This window comes from Pelophylax lessonae (assembly GCF_965119305.1).
Source record: "Pelophylax lessonae genome assembly, chromosome: 3".
NCBI classification, from domain to species: Eukaryota; Metazoa; Chordata; class Amphibia; order Anura; family Ranidae; genus Pelophylax; species Pelophylax lessonae.
Window position 1 is genome coordinate 373,999,864 of NC_138770.1, and position 21,013 is coordinate 374,020,876.

Genomic DNA, 21,013 nt, shown 5'->3' on the forward strand with positions numbered 1-21,013 from the left:
GTAAAGTTGGATCTGTAGTAGGGAGCAAGAGCCGCATAAGCCGATGCCTCCTTTGTAGTGCTGGCTCCTGTCTCATGTAGAGTGATACCAACTGCACTCCACTTTTTATCCTGGCTAGCGGTCTCCAGAGTGGTGAAGAGATCTTCAGGTCAGTGTGAATCAATACACCTGGAATAACAGTATAGGGCTGCTTTTACACTGATGTGCTGTGGTTTACCCACACGCAGGTGCAGTGCAGTGTACCTGCAGCTTTCCTGTGGGTTTGTTGCGCGTAGCCAAAGACTTCTATTATATACTGTGGCTTTGGTGCACTTTCTGAATGCAGTTGGAGTGCAGTATGGAGTTGAACCCCATAGTTAAGACATGTTTTTACCATTCCCGCCCCAACTGGGGCTCCTTTTGCTGCAGTGACCAGGGGTGTACACATGTTGCAGCCGCAGCAAGAGTTACATGCCCTGTAATGATTGGTGGGTGTAGCACCTGCCAAGCATGACCCATTAAAATGAAAAAGGTTGCTCTGCAAATGCCCTGCAACCTTGTGCAGTACAGCAAACAAGGGGTTAAAGCAGGCAGCATTGTATTGCTTTCTCACAACCGGCTTTAACCCCTTGGACCCTGCAGAAGCGTGCAGTTGCAGGGCACTTGCAGACTGGCCTCATTTACTTGAATGGGTCAGGATTGGCAGGCAGTAGCACCCACCAAAAGCAACAGGGGGTTTAATTCCTGCTGTGGCATGTGAACACATTTGGCTGTTGCCTTAGCAGCTAAAGGGGGTAAGGATTGGACGTGGTACAAAACCACAACCCAACCACAGGTTTTTACCAACCCAACTTTATGTGTGAATGAACCCTAAGGGTGCTGCTGCCACATGCAACTAAGGGTGTTGTGGTGGATGTGGGTGCCTCAAACCCAGGTAAGGGGACTTTAAGGGCAAGAGTAGTTGTAAAAGAAGAAAATTTATTGATGATAATAATAATAGTAACAGATTACATATTAAAGATGGGATGACCCATAGACAATTGGTGTATGGGTAAGGGCTCATTCACAAGTGCAGCAATCATTGCTGCTCTTCTAAAAAGCAATCTGAGTGTGTTTGACAAGTGGTGAGGAGGTGATATGTTGCCTCCACCTGATTTAAACCCATGATTGCTGTGCAATGCACGCGATTGCAACAGGGTAGTACAGCAATTAGAGGTTTAAATCAGGTCTGAGTAGACGACACTGTGCCTGGTGATCTTTGACTTCTCCCATGTTATTCAGGTAGATCTCCACCACTTTAAGGTTGTCTACCCCTGGTCTAAACTAACCTGTTATTTATATGCACATTTTTTACATTTTTTTTAATGGCAAATGTCCTTAACTTCATCTGTAGCCACTCTACTGGCAACTGACAGAAAAGGACAATGACACCATTGTCACAGAAGAGCATGAGAAACTTTGAAAACAGCTGTGATTGGACAGCCTGCCATTGACTTCCTGTGCTAACTTAAAAATTTGAAGGTTAAAGCACAGAAAATTCAAGTATTTTAAAAGTTTACTTGCAGCATGTTTCCTTTCCATCAATTATTTCCTATTCACTTGCAATGTGGCTTTAACCTCCCTGGCGGTATTCCTGGTACCGCCAGGGAGAAATTGCTGGATCCTGGAAGAGGTTACTTACCTTGTCCCCAGGATCCCACGATGTATTCTGGCAGTGTACGGCGGCCGGATCTTCCACTTGATGCTGTGTGCCCTGGCTTCCATTCCCTGAGCAGGGGTCACGTCGCAGTCACGTCGCAGGGGGGTGGAACCAGCGGCAAATTCAAAAAGTAAAACACACAAACACACTGATATATTGTAATCCTATTGGATTACATTACTAAATAAAATAAATTGACCTTAGTTTGCCTCCCAGTGCCCTTGCCTGCAGTTTTATAATAACTATAAATAAGTTAAAGTATATATATATATATATATATATATATACCAACTATTTACATAGGATTTTTTTTTACTGTACGTTCTTTTTTATAGCATCTCGGGTATGATAAAGTTTGAAACACAAAATCATAAAATTATAATATAATAAATAACTATAAATAAGTTAAAGTGTATATATATATATATACAATATATATATACACACTTTAACTTATTATATATATATATATATATATATATATATATATATATATATATATATATATATACACACTTTAACTTATTTATAATTATTTATTATATTATAATTTATGATTTTTGTATTTCAAACTTTATCATACCCGAGATGTTATAAAGAAGAACGCACAAAAAAAAAATCATATGTAAATAGTTGGTTTGGGCTGCTCGTCCTTAAGAATTACATGCAAAATAATTGCACCGCTTTCAGCACCTAAAATCGGAAACAATCATACCGCCAGGGAGGTTAAAATTAATAGCAATAATTATTTATTATATTATAATTTATGATTTTTGTGTTTCAAACTTTATCATACCCAAGATGTTATAAAGAAGAACGCACAGTAAAAAAAAAATCATATGTAAATAGTTGGTTTGGGCTGCTCGTCCTTAAGAATTACATGCAAAATAATTGTACCGCTTTCAGCACCTAAAATCGGAAACAATCATACCGCCAGGGAGGTTAAAATTAATAGCAATAATTATTTATTATATTATAATTTATGATTTTTGTGTTTCAAACTTTATCATACCCGAGATGTTATAAAGAAGAACGCACAGTAAAAAAAAAAATCATATGTAAATAGTTGGTTTGGGCTGCTCGTCCTTAAGAATTACATGCAAAATAATTGTACCGCTTTCAGCACCTAAAATCGGAAACAATCATACCGCCAGGGAGGTTAAAATTAATAGCAATAATTATTTATTATATTATAATTTATGATTTTTGTGTTTCAAACTTTATCATACCCGAGATGTTATAAAGAAGAACGCACAGTAAAAAAAAAAATCATATGTAAATAGTTGGTTTGGGCTGCTCGTCCTTAAGAATTACATGCAAAATAATTGTACCGCTTTCAGCACCTAAAATCGGAAACAATCATACCGCCAGGGAGGTTAAAATTAATAGCAATTTTGACAAAACCAACAAGAGTTGATACCCTAGTCCTCCGTCATAGCCCTACTTTATTCTGGGAGCGTCCACTTACCGCCAGACTGTCTGTCTGTCCTTCCCTACATAACAATTTATGTTGCTGCCAGGGGAGGAGCATAGGTGAACACGAACACTTACTTGAGTGACAGCTCTCAGTCTGCTGACATCATATAAATTACAGCACCCAGGAGCAGTCTCAGGGCACCTTGAATCTTTTGCTGCTAAATAAAATCTATTTAGTGCACATATAATCTTATGGGAAGATTGTTGTTGAAATAAACTATCTGGCATCATTCAAATGGTCTTATACTTCCACAAAAATACAACACACAATGACTGTTCAATGAAAAGAAGTAGGGAACCCTGTGCTGTGACTGAAAATTAATTATCTAGCTCAGAGTTTATTGTGCTTTGCAAGCACATCTTCATGCCCAGAGCTGCAGACACTTTTAGACACGTGTTCACATGTGCCTACTGGATGCCTTTAACTATAATAAATGCAGCCTCGAATGCAGACATAGTTCATAGCAGCAATGGATTTTAACATGCACTATATCCCCAATGAGATATGAAGCTGCTCTGACCTGTGCTTCATTTGCAGTAAAGTTTTCATTTGCCACGCTGGTAAACACAGACTGTAAGCACTTGAGGACTAAAAGCATCAGCTGCATTAGCAGGGAAACAAAGTTAATGCAAAGAAGCCATAACAACCACTTTGTATTGCATATAGTGCTAGATAAATGAAGCTTTAATAAGATAAATTGCTTTGTTACTGATGCCAAGCTGCTACACTACACCCAGTCTTTTTCCTCTCAGGTTCTAGACCCCATAGTGGTTTATTAGAAGTCTGTGATCTCTTATTGACTAGTAACTAACAAGAGCAATAAAAAAAAAAAAAAAAAAGCTGCCGTAGATATTATCAGCTCAAGCTGCCTGTCTACCAAATGGGACAAAGCTTTTCTGTAGTGAGTTGTATTAGTAAACTCTACTGTAAAAAATGGATTACCGTATTATAGCTATTTAAATATTTACGAGGAACTTGCATAAGGCGAGGGGTAAAGAAGAACATACTTCAATTGTCATGCAGTTGTAAAGAAAGTAGAGGTTTGTCCAGGCATATACAGTGTCTTGAAAAAGTATTCTTACCCCTTGAAATTTTCCACATTTTGTCATGTTACAACCAAAAACAAATGTATTTTATTGGGATTTTATGTGTAAGACCAACACAATGTGGCACACAATTGTGAAGTGGAAAGAAAATAATAGATGGTTTTCAAAATGTTTTACAAAAAAATATGTGAAAAGTGTGGCGTGCACTAGTATTCAAGCTCCCTGAGTCAATACTTTGTAGAACCACCTTTCGCTGCAATTACAGCTGCAAGTCTTTTTGGGTATGTCTCTATTAGCTTTGCACATCTACAGAGTGACATTTTTGTCCGTTCTTCTTTGAAAAATAACTCAAGCTCTGTCAGATTGGATTGGATGGAAAGTGTCTGTGAACAGCAATTTTCAAGTCTTGCCACGCATTCTCAATTGGTTTTAGGTCTGGACTTTGACTGGGCCATTCTAACACAAAAATATGCTTTGATTTTAACTATTCCTTTGTAGCTCTGGCTGTATGTTTAGGGCTGTTGTCCTGCTGGAAGGTGAACCTCCACCCCGTCTCAAGTCTTTTGCAGACTCTAACAGGTTTTCTTCTAAGATTGCCCTGTATTTGGCTCCATCCATCTTCCCATCAACTCTGACCAGCTTCCCTTTACCTGCTAAAGAAAAGCATCCCCACAAAATCCACAAAATGATGCTGCCACCACCATGTTTCCCGGTGGTGCATAGTTTTCTGCAACACATAGCATTTTGCTTTTAGGTCAAAAAGTTCAATTTCCGTCTCATCTGATTAGAGCACCTTCTTCACCGTTGCTGTGTCCCCCACATGGCTTCTTGTGAACTGCAAATGGGACTTTGTATGGCTTTCTTTCAACAATGGCTTTCTTCTTACCACTCTTCCATAAAGGCCAGATTTGTAGAGTGCACAACCAATAGTTGTCCTGTGGACAGATTCTCCCACCTGAACTGTGGATCTCTGCATCTCCTCCAGAGTTACCATGGGCCTCTTGGCTGCTTCTCTGATTAATGCTCTCCTAGCCAAGCCTGTTGGTTTAGCTGGATGGCCCTGACTTGGTAGGTTTGAAGTTGTGCCATACTCTTTCCATTTTAAAATGATGGATTGAACAGTGCTCTGTGAGATGTTCAAAGCTTGGAATATTTTTTTGTAACATAACCCTGCTTTAAACTCCTCCACAACTTTATCCCTGCCCTGTCTAGTGTGTTCCTTGGACTCTATTTACTAATTAGGTAACTTCTGAAGGCAAATGGTTCCACTAGATTTTAGTTAGGGGTATTGAAGTAAAACCAGTTATTTTTCTTCCACTTCTACAATTATGCACCACTTTGCATTGGTCTATCACATAAAATAAAATAAAATACATACATTTTTGGTTGTAACATGACAAAATGTGGAAAATTTCAAGGGGTATGAATACTTTTTCAAGCCACTGTATATTACATGGATGAAGTCCACACATGTGTATCTAAACTTAAACTGACTATACATTGAATTGAAATTCAGCTGGTTCAGCAGGGACTAGCAGAATTTAGATCCATGAATGGGCAGGCTGATTGTACCTAAGCCCATCCATCGATTGACTTAAGTACAACAAGGCTGTCAGATTTTTAGCATGCAGTTACTGCCTAGCTACTAGCAGTAACCATTGTGTTCTGCCAGCCAGAAAGGCTCACTGCTACCCCCCCCCCCCCCCCCCCCCCGCCAGCAGACTGACTGTGTTGATGGGGGAATCAAACGATTTTCTTTCCTTACACCCATGAAAAGCAAGTAGATTGACACACTAAGTTTGATTTTACTAAAAGAAAAAGTAACAGCAAGGAAGACGTGCTATGATAATTATTATGCTTTTTTATGCAGGTTCACATGAGCACATGTAGATGTACATGAACCCATCAATCATCCTTTTCTTACTGATTTGCAAAGCATATGTTGTGATTTCTATTTGCAGAGTGAATGTATTATGCATGGATAAATCACTGGAAACTTTGTTTGTGATGGTGACCAAAGTCTGTACTTCTGCACATGAGTTCTATACTCATGTATACACACTTTGGTACCATTAGCATAGCATAGACTATGGATTATTTCATTTTAGTTGTTTTTTATAGTTATCTTTCATGCAAAATAGCTAGCAAAAGGTAATTTGCTAAAAAAAAAAAAAAAAAAATCACGCTCATGCTATTTTTTTATTTACTGTATTTAGGTACACCAGTATTTATTTGGCATATGTTCAAATATTGGAATGCACACTCCTTAGCAAACCATATTTATAGATAACTTTAAGATATGTATGCTATAGCAATGTGCATATTATGGGCTCATTGTGAGAATATGATTGAGTTGTTTAGTTTGCTTCACAGGCATAGCAATGAATACACCTATATGGTTCATAATTTAAAGAGCAATGAGGTGCAGTGGTCCACAGTAACCAATCGGATATTAGCTTATGATCACATGGTGCACACTCTAGATATCTAAAGATGGTTTACTGTTTTCTATCTAAAAATGCACACCACTGCATGCTTTACCATTAAATACAGCCAAGTGTATAGTATAACAAAATCACAAAGAAAGGGTGCTACCTTTGTAAGATGTCAAATGTCTGTACGTAAATGGGAAGATTTACTAAAACTGTTGCACACAGAATCTGGAACAGCTGTGCATAATAACCATTTAGCTTCTAGGTATTTTTGTCAAATCTTAAGGCCCCATACACACAGGCTTTCCGATTCGATCTGCCTGTCACTTTTTTAGGTGGACCGGATGCTCCATGCAGCCCTATGGAGCGGCGTATGTCAGCGGAGACATCTCCACTGACACCAGCTGCTATCTGATCCGATCCTGTTCGTAAAATCCGGACGGATGGAAACTCTGTTCTCATCCGATCTCCCCATAAAGGAGAGTGGGGATCTGACAGCTCCGTGTCTGCACACAGAGCGGAGACAGAGCTGTCATCCGCCTGCTCAATCCCCCGCTGAGCAGAACGGACTCTGTCGGGCGCACCGCCCATGTGAAAGGAACCATTCTAGCAACTTAGAAACTGATTGGTTACTATGCACAGCTACACCAATTGCTGTGCGCACCAGTTTTAGTAAATTTCCCCCAAAGTCTGTAGTCGTACAGGTGATCATAAAAAAAAGGGCAAAGGGGAGTATTTTATTTTTGTCAAAAGTGATCCGAAATATCCAATTTTGAAGGGTTCAACAACTTAAGCCCCGGAAGATTTTACCCCCTTCCTGACCAGGGCCTATTTTGCGTTTCTGCACTGTGTGACTTTAACGGACAATTGCGCGGTCGTGCGACGCTGTACCCAAATTAAATTGATGTCCTTTTTTCCCACAAACAGAGCTTTCTTTTGGTGGTATTTGATCACCTGTGCGATTTTTTTATCATGAGCTATAAACAAAAAAAGAGCGACAATTTTGCAAAAATAACAATGTTTTTCAAATTTTTTTATATGAGATTCCCCCCCCCCAAAATGTAAAAATCAAATTTTTTTAACATTTTAGGCCAATTTGTTTTCTGCTACATATTTTTGGTAAAAAAAAAAAAAATCGCAAAAAGCGTATTTTGATTGGTTTGCGCAAAAGTTATTGCGTTTACTAACTAAGGGAAAGATTTTTGTCATTTTTATTGTTTTTTTTTTAACGAGTAATAGCGGCGATCTGCAATTTTTTTTGCGGGACTGCGACATTGCGGCGGACAGGTCGGACCCTTGACTGACATTTTTGACACTTTTGGGGGTACCAGTGACATTACTACAGTAATCAGTGCTATACATATGTAAAAATGACACTGGCAGGGAAGGGGTTAACTTTATTTGAGAAGGAGGGGTTAAGTGTGTCCCTAGGGGCGTGCTTCTTACTGCGATTGGATGTGGCTTTACATGTAACAGCAGAGATCTACGGTCCTACATAGCAGCACCGTATGATCTCTGCTGTTACACAGGGGAGAAAGACAGGCGGCTTTGTTTACATTAGCCGCCTGCCTTTCTCCCTGTGTAACGGACGATCGCGAGTGACCGGCGGACATCGGGTCCGCCGTTCACTCGCGTGGGGGGGTCCGTGAGCGAGCGGGAGCGCGCCTCTGGGGGCGTGCGCTCGCTCCCTAGAGCCTCACAGGCTAGTGACGTACTCCTACATCACTTTTCCTGTGAGGGGCTCACTGCAGTTGGCAAGTGGTTAAAGTGGTTCTCAAGCCATAACATTTTTTTACCTTAATGCATTCCCTGCATTAGGGTAAAAAAAAAACGTTTAACATCTTGCTGTTTCCCCCACCCCCCCAAATATTTACCTGAGTCTTCAATGCTGTGCATGGCTGCAGTGTCCTCTCTCCTCTGGACACAGGGACTCAGGCAGCAGCAGGAGCCATTAGCTCCTGCTGCTGTCAATCAAATGCTGTTAAGAGGAAGCAGGGCCAAACCCTGCTGTGTGTGTCTATGGAGCGCAGTTCCATAGACACAAACAGCTCGGGAGAGAGTACACTCTGGCAATATGAAAAACAGTATGAGACAGTGCAGTATGAAACAAGCAAATAAACCAGTAAAACACATTTGTAATATATATGTATATATATATATATATAGATAGATATATATAAATAAAACAAAACATATTTATAAATGTTTTTACTTTGTGTATATGGACAACAGAATTTACCTATTACAAGTATTCATTGGAGTTTTTAAACTGTTGGGATTGCGAATCATTTTGTCTAGGATACCAACAATTTGTTCAAATTTGGGCCTTTCCCCACGTTCCTTCTGCCAACAATCTAACATCAGTTGATGAAGACCAGCAGGACAGTCCATTGGTGCTGGTAACCGGTAACCTTCCTCGATAGCCTTTATGACCTAATAATTAAACAGAAATAATTCTACATAAACATCAATTATGTTTAAACATTTTTAGCATACTTAAAGCTATGAATCATGAATTATTATGTTCATATAGTTTATTCAGATATAAGGTCTCTGCTGAAAACCACTAGTATTATTGCAGATAAAAATCATTAAGTGAACTGGATGTAACAGTAAAATTCACAAGACAAATTTATATTGGTGCTGGATACTTATTAAGTATCCAATATTTATTGTGGATACAAAGGCAAAGCCCTATGAGAAGGCAGCAAACAAAGCCAGGGAAAAATACTTATCTTTTGATGTCACTGATGATTTGCTTCAGAGGAAATCAAATGTTTTAAAGGTTTCATTTTATGAATATGTCTTTTTTCAACCTTTGTAGCCTAGCAACCGTACAGTATATCTGACCAAATACCTTATCCATTATCCTTAAAATACAACCCGACTTTTTCTAATGCATTTTATATAATTAGGGCCATTCCAAAATATAGCCAGACATTTAAACTGTATTTGTTGGAGGAGTAACTAAAATCTGCAGAGCTCTGGTGTTACCCTTCTACATAATTCTCTATATGTTGCAATAAAAATCTCTCAGCCCTGTTTTTTTGTTCAATTAGCATGCCAGAGGCTCAAACAGGGTGTAACAGAACAATAGAAGGAATAGAAATTAAAGTGGTTGTAAAGTCAGAAGTTTTTTTTTTTATCTTAATGCATTCTATGCATTAGGATATAAAGCCTTCTATGTACAGCAGCCCAGCCCCCGTAGTACTTACCTGAGTCCCCTCTCTATCCAACGATGTCCACAAGTGCCTCAGCTGTCCGGGACTCTCTCTCCTGATTGGCTAAGGCACAGCAGCGGCGCCATTAGCTCCCGCTGCTGTCAATCAAACTCAGTTAGCCAATCAGAAGAGAGAGAGGAGGCAGGGCCGAACTGCAGCTCAGTGTCTGAACAGATACACGGAGCTGCAACTCAGCTTGGTTGCCCCATAGCAAGCTGCTTGCTGTGGGGGAAATCAACAGAAGGGAGGGGCCAGGAGCTCCAGCCAGGGTTGCGAGAAGAGGAAGATCTGGGCTGCCCTTTGCAAAACCAGAGACTTTACAATCACTTTAAAAAGCAAAGTCACTTTATTCTTTGCAATATGCAAGGTGAACAAAAAGCTGGCCTATACAGCAGACAAGCAGATACACCTGGGAAACCTTACCTCTTAAAACACCAGTAAAATTTAAACAACCTAGAGCAGTGATGGCAAACCTTGGCACCCCAGATGTTTTGGAACTACATTTCCCATGATGCTTATGCACTCTGCAGTGTAGTTGAGCATCATGGGAAATGTAGTTTCAAAACATCTGGGGTGCCAAGGTTCGCCATCACTGGCCTAGAGGAATACTGATCAAGAATAATACATTTAAACAGAAGCAGAACCCTGTTTTCAAAACCTTTGGCCCATGATGTCATAATCCCTTCAGTTATGACACAGGGGCTTTGGTCCTTCTCACTCACTGTCCTCCATGAACATGTTTTAGGTGAACAGGGGGCTGAAGCCAAAAACTTATTGCTTCATAAAAAATAATGTCGAACATATTATTGTCTCTGCACCTCTTTACATAATGTATTGCAGGGATGGGTGGGGGAAAAAAACAACAGTGCAATTTTCTGGAAGCCAAAGCCAAGAAGCACAAGGAACAAAAAGTTAATACCTGGAAAAACATTATTTTAGATACATTCTTCTCAATCAGGTATACCAGGGTTGTAACTAAATCTATACCCTAACCTAGTATTTATAACCTCAATAATATTCTGCAGAGAAGTTCAGGTTATCGGAGTTATAGTTACCTACAGTTCCAAAAATCCAAACACTAGTATTTTCGAAGGTTCTGTCATACTTTAATGAAAATAGGATATCAGCTAGGTGTTTGCTTAAGAGCATCGAGTTAGCATAGTTTGAGAATAGCTATATCAGTTAAGTACAAATGCTTTTTGGATCAGCAGGAAGAGAAAGAACAGAACAGTGTCTTCAGACTACTCCATTTATGATAGCACAATGAAATGCTTCCATTCCATTGCCTTTTGTACTCAGTTTTAGCATCATGAGAGCGAACCTTACTGCTGTGGTAACCGAGTTAAAACATATTGCAGCAAACTTCATTAAACCCCATAGCCCTGAGTTAAAGGCATTGAGAGAATCAATCAGAAGGACATGTAAAAGGTTAGAATGATGTTATAGGTAATTCATGTCACTGACAATGTGCTACAAAGCTCTCATAAAATACTAGTGAAGTATTCATGCTCCTAAATGTCATGCAGTGAAGGATTGTCTGAAACTGACTTGCAAGTAAGCTGGGATACAAAAGAGTTTTTCAAACAGCATATGAGAGAGAATTGGGTTTTATTGGTAACCTCCAATTAATTCTTACCCTAACGTAAGTTCAGTAAAGTGAAATACCTTAATAAAAAAATGAAGCATTCATAACTAGATAGCAAGAATTATATAAAGGTTGACTTTATCATGTATTTTGGCTTTGCAAAGATGAAGGTATAATACACTCAACAGGGTTGATTTACTAAAGGAACAGTAAAAGTTCACTTAGCAAAGCTAATTCAAAAGAAAGCTCATTGAGCTTAGCAATTCACTTCTTGCCAACCACGAAACGCAGATATGCGAAGGCAGGAAAAGTGGGCTTTAACGCCCAGCCACCAAACACATGTGGCCATGGCGGGATGAGTTTGTGTGCTGAGAGCATGGTCACTACACTCTCCAAGCACACTGACCAAGCTCACTAAGAGCTCTTTGTCATGACTTCGGATTGTGAGCCAGCAGGATGAGCTCTCGATCATGTAATCATTGTGAGAGCCAATTACAACAGTCACATGATAGAGAAGCTGCGCCACCTTTTTGGCATTAAAATGCATTTAAAGGTCCCCCAGGATGCATGAAGTGTTAAGGCTTGGTATTGCATTTGTACTGTCTACCCTCAAGTTGTAAAGTGCTGCGTAAACTGTCGGCGCTATATAAATCCTATATGATAATAATAATAAATACAGCTTCACTTTATACGTTATCTGAACATTCACTTTGCAAAATGAACAACTCTTTAAACAGTCTCTACACCTTTAATAAAAGAACCCCAAAGAGTAGAAAATTGAACAAATGCATTAATACTGGGTTCGGCTGCATCCATACTAGTGTCCAAAAGCAGCGCTCACATCCCAGGTACATCTCAATAACTTCCTGATACTTGGTACAAAAGATGGTTCTGCAGTTTCTGTAGATTTTTTTTGCTGCATTATATATACACATTTGTGCAGCACCCAGCCTGACCCAAAAGGTCAAGTTCATCAGGATTTTCATAAACACATGAAAACAATAATACTGCGTTTTGTCTTAATGTCTCAACATGTCAAATGTCTCAACATGATGATGCCCCCCCCCCCCCCCCCCCAGAAGGAAAAGCATTATTTCTTAGTTCTTACTTAAAATAGTATACTATTTGGAAACCAGAGCTCACACATATAAAAAGAAAGAACAATCTTAATTAGGAAAAAAAATAAAAAGACTGACTATTTTTATCCATTACTAACCATTTACAAATGAAAGAATCATTGATTGCACACATACAACAATTACATTCTGTGCTACAAACTATACCCTAGAAAGTGCTATATGAAAAATGAAGCTTTGACAGGCCAGGATATGTGACCTTTTTTCCTTGCGATAAAGTAAGATGGAATGGCACCAGGATTAACGGTAGCAGCAGAAGAGGTGATGTTAAAAGAATCATCTGGGATTTCTAGCAGCATATTATTTGATGTGGAAAGCTGTAGAAATGGCTCACACACTCTTCAATAATGGCTTGCCCAATGATTGCTTGTCTAATGTGGCAGCATACTGCGGTTAATAAATACAGTCTATGAGGATTTCAATGTTCAAAAAGCAACATTAGATGCCCGTTAACTCTGCCAGAAAACATGGATTCAATATTAGAGACATTTGTCAAAGCATGCAAACTGAAAGACAAAAAAAACCTGGAAGTCAACCTTGTCAACTGTAAAATTGCTCAAGATAAGACATGCTTAAAATTAAACTTTTAAAAGACTGCATCAACTAACTTATGAATTGACTGCTTCAATTGAATCACTTCACAGCTTATGTCCAGCTCCAGGATAAATACAGATAAACGTCTACTAACTCTGCAAGCTAAACAATAAATGATAAACATGGCTTCCCATTCACTTGTTTGAATGTTAAGCAGCTGTAGCTTTACAATCACTTTATATTCTTGTCAGAGATGTTTGCTGGTATGGCTTGAAGAAGGTGTCAAACATATAAAACTTTACTGAATATCCAGGGGAATGTAAATATTTCTTTTTTTCTCAACCCCAAGGATTTGTTTGCACATATTTTGACAGTCCATGAAATCTTTGACACTGAGCCCTGTCAGATGTTAACAACTTTGCACTCTGCAAAAAATGTCTCATCACTTAAATTTTTTTATCTCTTCTTCAAGCTTTGTGTTCCTTGGCTCAAAAACAATCATGCGTTAGAAGCCTTTATTTGACGGAATTAAAACGGCTTAATTCTTATATAAACACTATTGCATTATATTGTTTAGGGGAAAAAATTGACAGTTCAATGACTTGTTAATAAAACAAATATAAAAATACAATACTTCTAATTAGTGCAGTAACGGAAAGAAAAACTTACATCCTGATTTGACATGTCCCAATAAGGCCTTTCTCCATAAGACATGACTTCCCACATTACAATTCCATAACTCCACGCATCGCTGGCTGATGTAAACTTGCGGTACTGAATTGCCTCCGGAGCTGTCCATCTGACTGGAATTTTTCCTCCCTATTTAAAACAAAGAAATTACATTTATTGGTTATACAAATACTAACTCAATTCAATCAATCCTGTGCAACAATTCAATTTATATTTGTCTCCCATATTATATATTTAGTATAAAGAACATAGAGGCTATGGAATGTAACGCCTAAACTGACGATAAGCAAGCGAGATGCTTTACACATGCAGCCACCTACAACCACTTATAGTACCCATTCAGCTGGAATACTTTTACTTTTTTTTAGGAAGTAATGATGATCTCAAATGTGAATAACAATTACATACTACAGCATCAATTTTAACTGATACTTTTTGGCATCAGTTCCCTGTTACCTGCAAGTTTTGATAAGCCTATGATAAAACAATGAACTACACATGCTAAGGTATCACAATTGCAGAAATAAATATACTTTTTGTTTCTCTACTTCCTGTACTCCCAATGCAGTGTTCTTTGATGTCATAGATTAGTAACAGTCACATTCTTTATTAAATGTGTCCTCAAAAAGACTTGCAGAAAAGGAGATGAGGTGTGTCTGAAGCAGTCTGCTAGATTAAAGAATACACTGGCAGTCAAACTCTTGTATTAACTATACTGTGGAGTCAATTTAAAACAATTACTACACAAGAAATGACGATAAGCCTATAAAAATGGACATTGTACAGCTTCTAGCTGGCCATACATGGATCAAAATTTGGCTGGTTCAGCAGGAACCTGGCAAATTTTGATCCATTTATGGGCAGGGAGGTTGTACAGAAGCCAATCTACTGATTGGCTTCTGTACAGCTGCCTTGTCAGCTTTTCCCCACTTAAATAATGCCCCCGGTTATAGCAGGCAGCGCAGATTAGTGTATTCTGATAGCTGAAAATTCCCCCTGCTGTCAGAATACAAAGGCACATTCATCTTGATTGTGTGAATAAGAGAATCTAATAATTTTTTTTTCATTCAACCTGCTGGCTGAATGAAAGAAATGACTCATCTATGGGCTGGATATGGAGACTCCATTGTTTTACAGATATCTAATACCTGTTTGTAACCTATCTAGCAAATGTGACATTATCTACTAGATGATAAAAAATATGCCCTTAGGCCTCTCCTCTGGGTGCCCACTTAAAGTCTAAACAGCAGCTGGAAGATGCTGTTCATGTGCAGCTTCACACTACAGGCACTGCAAATTTAATGCAACATGCCGAATTAACAGGCAACGCAGCCTGTCAAATGTTTAATTAGCAGTTGCATTAGTCCCATTATAAACTGACGTTCAGGAGAAGAAAAAGAAACAGATTCAGGAGGCGGCAGGATCGTGCGACAGCAGCTGCTTAGCTGCACTCAGAAAAGAGTACAGCTTGCACCAATGTAAGTATGCATGTTCTATAACAGCTTGATTCCCTTTAAACTTAGAAATCAAATTGCTGAAGTAAGCGTCACTACTGGACCCAGAACCTAGCGAAGATCACTGTAGTAGCAGTGCCTACTACAGTGATTTCCAGCTTCTTCGGGAATGGGCCATGTATAGAACATGCACACGTACGGTGGTCCAAGCCGTATTAAGGTAACTGTGTAAATATATCCATGCCTGGGATTCAGCTTTAACCTACAGAGCAGACACTTCTACTGAAATAAATATGGGGGTTGCCAATGGTGACCTCTTTTGAGGAATACATGTTGTCTGGCTGTCTCCAGCTTCAGTAGCTTCTGAGCCTCTAATCAGAACAAGTATGCAGATTAGTAAATCAGAACTCCTAATATATATAATTGTGCCAGGTAGGTCTATGTCTCAGAGATTATCAACATAAAACCCAGACAACATCAGCAAAAGAGGTCAACAATGGTAACTGTCTCTGCACAAGTTTTTCTTAGGGCATTGTGTGCATGTAAACTGAACAGAAACATGTTTTGGCAATTGCACTACAAAAATAAAAAATATGAACTTACAGTGTAAAAGTACATAGGAGCCTGGCCCTTAAAGGTGGGGTTTCACCCTAAACAACAACCTTTGGTACTCTGGTTCTTCCCCTACCTCTTACAGTTTAATTTTTGTTTTTGTATAGTACAGTACTACAAGTACTAAGTGCTACAAGGCAGCACTTAATCTTTTATAGGCTAGGTAAAAATGACAAAGGCCCCCAGCTGCTACCTGGGATTGCCATGTCACACATCCCAGGAGGCAGTTTTTTTTTTCCTGAGGGCACATGAAAAGATACAACACCCTTCTTAGAATGTCTGCACATGTGCCAAGGATCCTGGTGCATGTGCACAGAAGCTGCAATTATTTACAATGCCCAGTTCATGCTCAGTTTCCCTTTACCAAACCAGGTGAATGGAAGCAGAAGACCTCCAATCTCCACACGAAGCACACAGAGGACACATCAGGGATCTATTTAGATCTCTGATGTTTCCACAAAGCAAACCTGTCCCCCATTAAAACTGAAAAGACTATCTAAAGCCTCGTACACACCACCGCTGGATTGAACGAAGAAAAAACTAACAGCTCAAGTCAGACACACTGTACTAACAATCCAATGTTAGTACAGTGATCTTCCCTGATGTGCTATTGTGTTTTGACAGGGGGGTGGCCCCCCTGCCAGACTCCAGTCAGTGCTCTCAGCCATTGGATGAGAGGGCCAATCGGGAGCTGATTGGCAGACCTTTTTCGGTCATGAGCCTTTGACAGAAGCTGGCCTGAACTGACCCAGCCGATCTTTTTCAACCATCCAATGCCGGCCGACATTCGGCCCGTGTGTACTAGGCTTAAGGCCATAAGCCTCTCTAATGAAGTTCCACACATTCTGTCACATAGGGACTAATCATTCCTCATGTGACAGTAAAAATAAACATTTTTAAAAGTGAAAAATAGAAAAAAAGAGAAAGTTATATGGATGATTTAATAAGAATAAGGCTAATTTCACACTTGTAACCCTGCTTCTGGTGAAAACTCGCCACCCGTTGAATCGCAATGCAAGACACAAAAGACATATGAGAAACGTACCTGCCTCATGAACAGGATGAGCATGACGTTGCTCTCTGCCTGGTAACTTAAGTTATGAAACATTTTTGGCAGTTAGGGGTAATGTCTTACTGCCAAAGGGAATGACTAATGAAAAGCAAATGAGTGTTATCTCTGCTTTTCATAGCAATTCTACCAGAACTGCAAGTTTTAAATCACAGTGTAGCAGAACCAAATTTAACATGTTTTTATGTTAACCGTTGTTGCTGCTATGTTCCCTTACATTATAAGCAGAGTGTTTCCCAAGACTCTGCTAATTAATGATTGGTAGATGTCAGATTACTGACCACAGCCATTCATAAAAAAATGGGGTCACTCCATTCTCACCAAAACTGCCCATTGTCTGCCTCCTGCTGTTTTCCTTTAATTTCCACTGCTACAGAAGATCAGACTGGCATCCTTCTTGATGGTCTCTTTTAGAATGCCTAGTGTGGAAACTGGTAAACATGGATCGTATGTTTAGCAAATTCCTTCATGTTCTAATTGAACATGTAAAACAAATCATTTCCGAATTAAGAGCTGTGATACAGAGGAGCAGATCTGTGTCCTGGATCTCTTTCTTTCGTTCGAAGGAGAAATAATGAAAATCAGTTTAGATTCCTGATATTTTCTCAAAGACCATAACACACAGCAAACATGGCAAAGTGTGCGTTACCTCAACAAACAAGTATGATTGGGACTTTATGTGCTTCATTTTAATATTATACAGAAAGCAGGCCCCCTTCACATATGTCCAGCATTTTGCTGTATGTTACTGTACGTACACTAAAGAGATGCTGCAACTTTGCCCATTCAAGTGACATTGTTTCTAAAATGCTTTCCCCATCAGACTGACGAGTAATCACCTCTCAAGCTAACTCCCACTTTTGTCTCTGTCTTAAGCCGTGGCCAAATGTCAGGAAACACTTGCAGGTTAAAAAAAAACATCTGACATTCAGCTTGTGTGTATGTTGGTCTGTCCAACAGAAGCCAGCCAAACGTCTGTCGGATGTGCATACTGGGAAAACTAGCAGCCGACTAACTCCCGATCAGCGCTTTCGGTCAGTGGCAGAGAGCGCTGATCAGAGTGTTCTGGTGGGGGGCTCAGCGGGGGAAACCACACTCCGCTCCAGGTTGAAATGCCTTCAAAAATCCTCACAGTAACAGCACAGGTGCAGGCTCAGTTTGAAAGCCATATAAAACAAAAAGTGTGTCTGGACAGCCGCACCCCAATGCAAATATTTATTGAAAAGAGGATAAAATACAGTGGCGGTCCATCTATTGGGGGCGCAGGGGCGCCGCCCCCCTATCCATGCATCCGGCCCCCTAATCTACATGCAGGGTGCCGGATGTGTGCATTCCAATAGGGTTTTTTTTTTTAAGCACTTGATTAGAGCCAGAGGCTCTAATAGGCTTCAAAAAAGGGTGGGATCTGGGCGCAGAGCACTGCGCCCTGAGCCCACCCATTTGTATGACAGTAGCGAATGAATATTCGCTATTATCCCACTGATTCCCCTCACAGTCAATCAGGAAGCGGGTCGTGACACCCCTTTCCCGATTGGCTGAAAAGAGAAGCGAATTTACTGGCCATTGGCCAGGAAGAGGGAGGAGACGCATGGCCGGAAGAGAATCACAGCCACTCAGCCATCTGGGAAGGAGGAGGTAAGAATGCTGGCTGTCGGGCTGGCCGTCCGTCCCGCGGGAGGGGAAGGGAGGCGGGGAGGTGTATTTACCTGTCGGCTGACTGGCTGGCCATCCCGTGGGGGTGGTGGTGGATTTGCCTGCAGGCCGCTCCGTGGGGGGGTGTGGGTTTTGCCGACCCCCCCCCCAAATTATCATGCACCAGCCACCACTGATAAAATACCACAGCATACAGAGGTACAGATCAAAGACAGCTGACACGTTTCACACTACTAACAGTGCTTAATCATAGCTAACCGCTAAAGCTAAAACATCGCTAAAACATCTGACATTTGGCCCGTGTGTATGTCGGTCTGTCAGACAGAAGCCGGCCAAACATCTGTTGGATGTGCATACTGGGAAAACTAGCAGCCGACTAACTCCCGATCAGCGCTTTCGGTCAGTGGCAGAGAGCGCTGATCAGAGTGTTCTGGTGGGGGGCTCAGCGGGGGAAACCACACTCCGCTCCAGGTTTAAATGCCTTCAAAAATCCTCACAGTAACAGCACAGGTGCAGGCTCAGTTTGAAAGCCATATAAAACAAAAAGTGTGTCTGGACAGCCGCACCCCAATGCAAATATTTATTGAAAAGAGGATAAAATACAGTGGCGGTCCATCTATTGGGGGCGCCGCCCCCCTATCCATGCATCCGGCCCCCTAATCTACATGCAGGGTGCCGGATGTGTGCATTCCAATAGGGTTTTTTTTTAAGCACTTGATTAGAGCCAGAGGCTCTAATAGGCTTCAAAAAAGGGTGGGATCTGGGCGCAGAGCACTGCGCCCTGAGCCCACCCATTTGTATGACAGTAGCGAATGAATATTCGCTATTATCCCACTGATTCCCCTCACAGTCAATCAGGAAGCGGGTCGTGACACCCCTTTCCCGATTGGCTGAAAAGAGAAGCGAATTTACTGGCCATTGGCCAGGAAGAGGGAGGAGACGCATGGCCGGAAGAGAATCACAGCCACTCAGCCATCCAGGAAAGGAGGAGGTAAGAATGCTGGCTGTCGGGCTGGCCGTCCGTCCCGCGGGAGGGGAAGGGAGGCGGGGAGGTGTATTTACCTGTCGGCTGACTGGCTGGCCATCCCGTGGGGGTGGTGGTGGATTTGCCTGCAGGCCGCTCCGTGGGGGGGGTGTGGGTTTTGCCGCCCCCCCCCCAAATTATCATGCACCAGCCACCACTGATAAAATACCACAGCATACAGAGGTACAGATCAAAGACAGCTGACACGTTTCACACTACCAACAGTGCTTAATCATAGCTAACCGCTAAAGCTAAAACATAGCTAAAACATCTGACATTTGGCCCGTGTGTATGTCGGTCTGTCAGACAGAAGCCGGCCAAACGTCTGTTGGATGTGCATGCTGGAAAACCAGAAGCCGACTAACTCCCGATCAGCGCTTTCAGCCAATGGCAGAGAGCGCTGATCAGAGTGTTCTGGTGGGGGGACCGTCCCCCTGTCAGAACACAATAGCTCAGCGGGGAGATTGCTATACTAACTTTGCATAGTTAGTATAGCGCTCTGACCAGAGCTGATAGTTATTTTTTTTTTTTTCGTTCAACCCACTAAGGGCTCTTTCACACGGTCCGCCTCCGTAGGTGGATCCGTGCTGCTCAGCGGGGATCGGCGGAAGACAGCTCCGTCTCCGCTTGCAGTGCGGAGAGGGAGGTGTCACAGCTCCCGCTGCTCTCTATGGGGGATCGGATGAGAGCGGACCGTCTGTCTCCGCTGACATCCGTTGCCCCATAGAGATGCATGGAGGATCCGATCAGATCCGCCTAAAAAACTGACAGGCGGATCTGATCGGATCGCCCGTATGAAAGACCCCTAATAGTGTGTACCAGGCTTTAGCCAGTGCAACATAAGTATGAAGGGAACCATTTGACTCAAGCCTAGTGGTCAATCACTAGGCTTAAGTCAAATAATATCACTGCCCTTGCAAATTCTATTTACTGCTGTAGTGCAGGAAAAAGCAGCAGGGGAACTGAGTTTTAGTATGTCAGGAAGGCCTTTCATATACACCAACACTCTGCCCTAAAAGGACAAATGATGCAGCCTATTCATTTGAATAGAGTGCCAGCAAACCATAATGCATGCAAAATCACACATGATTTTTTTTAACACAGCACGCCAGTTGTGGTGTACTGAATTGCACATGATTTGAAGCGTGAAAGCAATATGCATTGAGGATGCCATTCAAAATGAATTGCACTACCGCGCACAAATTGTGGATTGTGCATTATCACAACACATAGATGTAATGCCAAGCCTTAAAGTGTTTGTAACCCTAAAAAAAAAAAAAAAAAAAAATGGATCCTGTTCCTTTAAAGCATGTTATACAACACAGTGCTTGTGCTCTGTAATTTGGCCCCCTGTATCGCCTGAAATACCTGTCTGATCCAGCGTGGTACTGCCCTCCCCTCT

General features: G+C 41.0%; 1 protein-coding gene across 9 annotated transcripts in view; it reads right to left on the minus strand.

The window, feature by feature from the left end:
* Positions 1-21,013, minus strand: part of EPHA7 (EPH receptor A7) — a 275,589-nt gene that overhangs the window by 13,132 nt on the left and 241,444 nt on the right. For all 9 annotated transcript variants that reach the window (XM_082251257.1, XM_082251256.1, XM_082251253.1 and 6 more), the window contains 2 exons: positions 13,779-13,928; positions 8,873-9,066 (listed from right to left, as the gene is read on the minus strand). In XM_082251257.1, coding sequence (XP_082107383.1) covers positions 8,873-9,066; positions 13,779-13,928 — 344 coding nt within the window. The remainder of the gene's footprint in view (positions 1-8,872; positions 9,067-13,778; positions 13,929-21,013) is intronic.